Source organism: Atta colombica, unplaced genomic scaffold, assembly GCF_001594045.1.
Source record: "Atta colombica isolate Treedump-2 unplaced genomic scaffold, Acol1.0 scaffold78, whole genome shotgun sequence".
In the NCBI taxonomy this organism is placed as follows: domain Eukaryota; kingdom Metazoa; phylum Arthropoda; class Insecta; order Hymenoptera; family Formicidae; genus Atta; species Atta colombica.
In genome coordinates, this window is record NW_017259570.1 from 1,363,908 (window position 1) to 1,372,105 (window position 8,198).

The following is an 8,198-nucleotide window of genomic DNA, read 5'->3' on the forward strand; positions in this document are numbered from 1 at the left end:
TATATATGTAAAGATAAAGTCAACATGAGAAACGATAAGATAAACGGGCTGAACGTCACGTCCTCACCCACCCGACGGCACAGCTCGTGCCTTTGCACTGACGCGGCTCCACTCTTCGTAGTCTCCGTTACTCATACATCTATCGTTGTTGCCCCTCTCGGTGGTGGAAAGAGGCCGGAGAAGGGGAGCAGGCCAACGCCATCGACACCAATTGCAACGGCCACCAATGCAACTGCACATGGAATGTGTTATTCATTTTGTAAACTATTCATAAAGTCGTATAATGCAGAACGCGAAAATCCGCTAATTAATTGAATAAATATATAGAAAGTCTCATTCAAAATTAGATATAGAATCCTACACAAATTAAAAATTATATAAAATAAAAATTAAATTTCTTTTTTATGATATTGGCCTGTGAAGAATTCATGCTTTTGAATATTTAATTCTATAAGATTAATTCTATAAAATTATCTTACTTAATAAAGTAAATATAATTTACTTTTTACAGATCCCCAGCGTCACAATACTGTGAATTATTTCAACTGATATTTAACTTAAAGGAAAAAGAACTAATAACTGCACGTGCCACGTAAAGTGGCACAGAAATTTAATAAAATGGTAGACAAGGAGAGATATTGTCCTAAGAATATTTTAATGAAACCTTTATTAAGATTTTTATCATGCCAAAGACAAATGACGACTTTGGCTATACAAACAGGTAAACGTTTTCCCGGCGAGAGTCCTCCATGCAGGTGCAAATTATACAAGTATATTATTATAGAATTTTAATATTAAAAAACACAATAAAATTGCATAGATAAATTTGATATCACAGAATAATAATACAAAGAAAATGCTTATTTATGTATATGCTATACTAAGTTGTTAAATCATATTTTTACTTATAAAAATATAATTTCTTCTTTTTAGATGATAACTTATTTTACATCATGTCTATATAAGTACCATACTACTTTCTCAATTATGATATTTAATTAGTTGATTTTATTAAATTAATATTAATTTTAACATGTAATTGAAATGAAGCATCATCAATTACACCTGCATTATCAAGCGACTTGTGCGCGGGTATCTCTACTATCTTAAATCACAATGGTGACGACAAGTTTAACTATTTCGTTAATTAGTTCCTTAAGATTGATCGTTACATATAAGCAGATACGCACACACGCACACACGTTTTAGCAGTTGTATACATAAAAAGGCGTGATGAAACGATTTGATGACTGCCGATGATGTTCTTGGCGAATATTCAATGACAATATTGCATCACGAATTAAAAAAATAATTGAAATTGTCAATAAATCTTGGGATTGTAATTATAATAGACGATAATTATAACGAATGTTATGTTTCTTTTAATTTTAATCAAAATTATTTTTTTGCTATGGAATGATTAAAAAGGAAATATCAAAATAACCAGGAATAAATGAAAGAAGATTTATATAATTTTATGAAATTAAAAATATTTACTGCAAGATTATATTTTTGCGAATAACGCGCGGCGATTTCTAGCTGTCTAAGATCATCTGCATTCACTATCGAGAATCACACGAGGAAATTATATTCCCGCAGAGCGACTCGCTTTTATTATATAATTCTCCTTACCGTCGTAAGATTAATTTATTACGATCGATTAGAGTTGATCGCGCAAACCCGTAAAGAGTACCTACGTTTTCGACGTGACGTCGAATGCTTAGGCCATAAAATCGTAAAAAAATATTCAAGCGCGAGTTCGTAGGCGAGTATTTGGTATGGATTGCCTCTGATTTTATTTTCTTTTTTTTTTTTTTTTTTCGAAGATTCGAGGCAAAAATTGGAACGCGCGTTTACTTTCGTATACTTTGCAGAAAAGAGTGAGATCGCTCGCGGTTTCCAGTCCAATCGGAATCGTGAGTGCGTGCGTTGCGTAACGGCCATGTTTTTTTTTTTCATTTTTATAAAGAGGAACGATCGACGGAATATCTACTATTATGTTGGAACACAGAGAGACAATCGTAAACAATGCGATCCTCAGCCCTCAACCGATAACGCAATTTTGCGTAAAATCTTTATGATGGAAATCAGCAAACTATGTGATCTTGTTTCTACACATTTATATTTTTGAATGTCTATGGAAGATCAAATTACATCATCATAATTAAGTCATTTTCAACTAATTGAGCAATGATTTCTCGCTTATTTTTTTTTTAATGAATTGGTCCATGTACAACAAAAATACGTTTTTTGTAATCGAATATTCTTAATTGACACATAGATCATAGAAACCAACGTTTTGCGAAATTTATCGGATAAGGGCTGAAATAAATGACTCACAATCCTCCTCTCTTCGCTTTTATCCAAATTAATAATAGCTTTTTGATACCCCGTACCAATCTATTTTGCAAATAAAAAAATATTTGATTTCTATTAGAAACCCTAATTATATTGATAAATATATTTGTGTGGAGAAAATAACAGCAAATTTTTAAGTTATCAAATTCATGAAATATAGCTTTCAAATCTGTAATATTACAGATTATTACAGTCTTAGCGTAGGCGAAGCGTATCAAATTAAAAATTGATATTTTATATATATATATTGTAATAAGATTTTAGTAATTAATCCGGTCACAGCGACGGATACGAGGCATCGTGAATCTGCCATGTAATTCGAAATCGTCAAACTACAATAATAGTTCTTCGAAATCGTTCACGACTGTAATATGTGATTCAAGAGCATAGGATAAAGAGACAGTGAGAGAGAGAAAGACAATGACATAGAAAGTTTAAGAGATTAATTCGAGGAAAAAATCTTTAGGCACACTCACACACATACACGTACATTTATATAATTATATATTTGTGTGTATATATTATGCGTAGAGCGCAAGAGTCTTTATTTTTTGGTAAGCAAAACGTGGCTTCGCACTTTTATTCGAATTCCTGCCAGAGTCAGCAAGGGTGACGTGATTTGTTCCTTTTTTTTAATTCTTTGCGCTTGAACGTTATTTACAGAAGAGTAAAACTGAAAAAATAATTAAATATGTATAAATAAAAATCTATAATACTACGCTATGAGACGAACTGTAATAATACATAATTTATAAAAATATAAAATCATATCAATATTACTTATATTTTTTTTTTTACTTATTGTTAGATAATTGTTAGTGCTCTCGATTTATTACAAAATATCGTTTATTCCCTGTAAAACTTAACATGTAACTTTAAAATTTGACAGTAATGACATTTAAAAAAAAAAAGATTGAATTAGCGCAAAGAATTAATCTATAAAAATTACACATCTATTTTTCGTATTAATTCCGATCAGATTTCGACAATGTCGATTTTCTAATCGCTTTGTACTTGCTCAGCCGATCAATATATTGCAGAAAAAATGTCATAATGCGAATATTCAGATCACCCTCGTAACGCCATCACTCTTCAGTACATGGACTCTTAAAATTGCTTATTTTTCTTCGTACGTTTTCGCGCAGTAGTTAGTTAATTATAATGTAATCGTTATGTCATAATTTAATAGCAAATATATTATCACATTTAGATTGTATTAATTTTTAAGATGACCGACCGGACGTTCCTCGACGAAGTTTTCGTCGTCTCGCAACTTTTGTTACCAAATAAAAAAATCTATTAATGCCCAATCATTTTATGATATCTTTCAGTATTGTTTAGTTTTTTTCTATAACAGGAGTAACAGCAACTATAATCATTTATGAATACAAATAAAAATATTGTGAAGCTCCATTTGGTATGTTACTTTCGATAAATGCCACCAGTTTCAAGCAGTGGCACTGTCATCAAAAGGTTAATAACTTTGCATTGAAACACTTGACCCTCTCATTCTTTTTATCCTTTCGACGCCGATTGATAAGATCTCGCGATGACGTAAATGTTTGCTTTGTTTCCGACAATGAACTTTGAAGAGAGCACATCAATTTGCACTTAAAAAGAGAGCGTGAACGACGGCATTCGTTGTAGACACGTCCGTCCGGTATGTTAGATTTAAATCTAAGAAACATTAATATAGAATATATTATATATCGTGTAGTTTATATAAGGTATACGTTAAGACACTTACTGCTACAGCAAAAATTCAACAGTTAAAAGATTGTAACAACTAGTTCACGCTCACGTCGAACACAGAAGCGGACGATCAGACGGAAATCCCTGCGTTTGCGAACTTTTGCGAAAATCACGATTTTCGGTGAATCTTTGAGAGGAAAAGAAACTTAGAAGAAAAAGTTTCTTAAAAATGGTTTAAAAATAATGGAATTAAAACTAAAATTATATCTAAGTTTTGAAATAAAAATGCTTTTAATACCTAAAGTATTTTTTTCTCTCTTTTTTTTGTAAATTAGATAAATAAAAGCCAAAGATTTGGTTTTTGGAATGTAAGGAATTGAGTTGCGCGATTTTTCGCAAACGAAGAAATCTGATCGTACGTTTCACATCCGAAGCAGCTTACACCCCTCGCGCGTCTTTCTTCCACAGAACTTCGTTCATTTCCCTATAATTGGGATCACTTTTTGGCACGAATTAATTTTCTTTTTGTCCATAGTATCGGCACGGCGCCGCTGCTTATCAGTTATGAGCTCGTAATTATAATAATGCGAATAAATCTCGGTAGCACCTGAGACTGATCGCTCGGACGATAAAATGAGGTGGTTCTCGTTAGGCGCGCACGCTCATCGGGAAAACTACATTTCCGCAAACTACTACAAGAAACGTCAAAAAGACGTGTCAGCTGCGCAAAATTTCTCGCCGATTGCGCAAATCCTTCGTCTTTGGAACTTTCCTTTATTCCTATTACATATATAGATTCTTCGCGACGGTTTTCCTGACGTACGACGTACGGAACGCTTTATTCGAGTTGTGCTATGACTTTTGACCGAAATAAAAAATAAATAATTACTCCACAAGTAAATACTAACGGCGGACGGAGCCAGTCACGCTAATTGCGGACGTGTAATTAACAAGAAACTTCCTTCATTATGGGTATACGTAAATTATGTGCATCGCGACGCACACCGATAAACTATTTCGTGATATAAATATTCTGAATGTGCTAATGCGCTCGACATATCTTCGAAACAACATGTAGATATGCGCGGAAGAAATAGAAAAAGTAAGTCATCCTCTTCGATAGTCAAGGTAAAGACTTTGTGTAAAATCATGCATATAAAAAGTCGCATTGAGAAACCCGTTGTTGTATTGTGAAATATCGCACGGTAAATGCGAAATGTAAAATATACATATATCAAAAAAAGTAGCACATAAAGTTATACCGGGATGTATAACTCATTTTCGGCATAGTCGAGTGAATTACGCGCATATCTGGTAATACACATTATGTTAAACGATTAAACCATTTGCTTTCGGATGAACGGGCCTACATCATTATGTAATCCGGAATAAATGTTTTTTTTTACCAACTTCCACGCATAATCGTAATCATCTTGGCTACTATAGTAGTCATCCGTATACCTAAAAGATAAAATATAATTTAATATTTAATATATATATATATAATTATGTAATATAATTAATTAAAATCTAAATCACATTCGCTCGTAATTGTGGCTTATTTCAAAATTTATGCTACTTGGCATGGAATGAGTGCTACGTTACTCGCGGTATTTCTAGCGAAGATAATACTGACAATGATAATGTATAATGAGTTGAAAAAATTTACTCGCAGTAACAAGTCCAAACAGTTGGAAAAAAAATTTACTTAATGTTCGACAAATGCAATGTGTTTGAAGCATTAAAATGTGCTGGGAAAGTGAAACTTTATGCCGAGCAGCTTCGATTTCGCATCATCGTATACCTTGTAGTTTAGCATAGTGTTGTATAGTAATGGCTATAGTGTCTATGTAGTAGAACGATATTCTCCGCAAGAATGTCATTCTCGATGAGACGACAAATCATCGTGGCGTGATGCACGTATCCTCTCGTGTCACTTCACGTGAGTCGCCGTTAAAAATCGTTTATCGACTACAACGTATTTATATAATACATTAAAAATTGACACATATTTCTGTTACAATCGATCTCATTCGCTTTCTCTCCCCTGACACGAGCAATCGATCGTCGGGAATGGTCTTGGATCCTAAAGAGAGAAACATTTGTGAGAGACACTTGTATCGATAGCGAACAGATGTATCCAACGAGTTTGAATTTTGCAGAAAATTACAATTGTATTCTTTTTTTTTAATGTAATATACATTATAGAGCGAATATAGAAATTTAATATAATTTAAAGATATATAATGGAAAATGTGATTACAGCGATACAAGAGTTCTATGCCTTAGATCATCATCTGCAAAATAAAACACGTTAGGCTTCATCTCGCGTTATACGATACACTGTCTATCATTATAATGCTTGCATAATCATAATAGTATATCGTTCTTTTGTTATCATATTATTAGTCCGTAATAGTACCAATGAAAATTCGATAATGGCAACTCAAGCAACAATAATAAGTTCGTGTTAAGTACTTAACAATTATACTTGTAGTGACGATTCGTACAGCGCGAGCGAACTATACATATACTAGATACGTAATGTTAAAACGAATCTTCGTAAAATAGCACCTTTCCATCCCGGCCGGGGTCCTCGCGACATGTCATGTCGTGACCCGGTGCTTTTATTGATCTCATTAACCGTTGGCCTGATTCGATCGAGTCTCGTGCATCCGCCTCGATATACACGCAAGTATCACGAGCTCTTGCTCGATCCTTCAAGTGCACAAATATTGATCGTTATATAATACTAAAAATAAAATTTTCATCTCGGATTTGAATAATTAAATTATAAGCTTCAAACAAGTATTGACACAAAATAAAATTAAGATTATAGATAAACTTGAATAATTAAAATTGCAGTAAATTCTACAAAAATTAAGATTGAAATTAATTTTAAAGACAGTAATAATAATTAATAACCAATAGTTAATGAGACACAATAAAGAGTCACGTTTAAAACGAGAATTACCGGAACAGTACAGACCGGAACGATATAATTGCAGTCTTAAACTTTGCTGAATTGTAATTTCTTTTCTTTTTTTTTTAGTCACGGCGGTCAGTGCGGAAAGAGCGCAAAAGAGATGGCCGTCACATCGCGCCGTGAATTCGTTTCTACTTTCAGTCTTTCTCCGCGAGCCAATCTACGATTCTAGCACCATTTTGCAGCTTTCCCCGTTTGTCGTCAATAATCGACGTAAACGGGCGATCTAACGATAATCATCGAATCGACGTAATGTAACACTTGGACGTTTACGTAGCTAATACAAGATCTCGTTAGAATTCAAAGATTACATTAAATTATCGACGTTAAATTATCGCATGCAATAATCTATACGATTCCTAACGTCTAAGGGAGGAAGCCTTGTCGATGCTGATTTGGGAAACAATCCATTCCGAAATTCGTTCTTGCTGAATACACTTCATTTTTCTATATGATTTCTATCGATATCAATTTCATATATTCATATATTCAATTTCATAAATTATTTTTAATCTCTGTTTCTAGCTTATCTTTTAAATTGCTTTTTTCATGAAATTATGAATAATTCTCAATTTTTCTTGAAGTTAGGTTTAATTTTCACTTGATTGCAATTCTTTGTTTGTCTGCCAAGTTCAGCACTTGTGTACAAGTCTCCCTGTAAATTCTAATATATCTAGATCGCAGTATTGACAAAACGAGGACGTATAAAGGACAGGCGAGTCCCAGATTTCTGTTTCCGCAGGTCTCTCAGGGCCGTTGCTCTTTGTTCTTTGAGAGCGTTTTCGCTAGTTAGTCGCGTCCGGATTTGAAGACGGCGAGGATGCCGGGCTCTGCACCAGGTCGACATCAGTAGTGTCTCTCGAGGAGGCCAACAGCGAAGGAGTTATCAGCATGCCGCGCGGACTGAAGGTGTCGCAATAGAGGTTCTCCTTTTTGTGTACTCGTCGTACGTGGCTGCGTAGATTGTCGCGACGTGCGCTGCGATAGGCACAGTGCGGGCACAAATGTGGCTTCTCACCCGTGTGCATGCGACGATGCTGTATCAGCTGTAAAGTATCAGAAATATACGGCGTATATACAAAGAAATATACAATTAACATTGTCAATTTTCTTAATTTTGATCTTCATATATATATATATGTGAAAATTAATCTAAAATTGT

The 8,198-nt window shown here is 33.9% G+C and overlaps 1 protein-coding gene across 1 annotated transcript in view; it reads right to left on the reverse strand.

Moving 5' to 3' along the window:
• Positions 1-7,081: 7,081 nt before the first annotated feature.
• Positions 7,082-8,198, reverse strand: part of LOC108692617 (zinc finger protein Xfin-like) — an 8,198-nt gene continuing 7,081 nt past the window's right edge. The window contains exon 7 of the mRNA XM_018200954.1: positions 7,082-8,082. Within this exon, the coding sequence (XP_018056443.1) occupies positions 7,822-8,082 (261 nt within the window). The 3' untranslated portion in view covers positions 7,082-7,821. The remainder of the gene's footprint in view (positions 8,083-8,198) is intronic.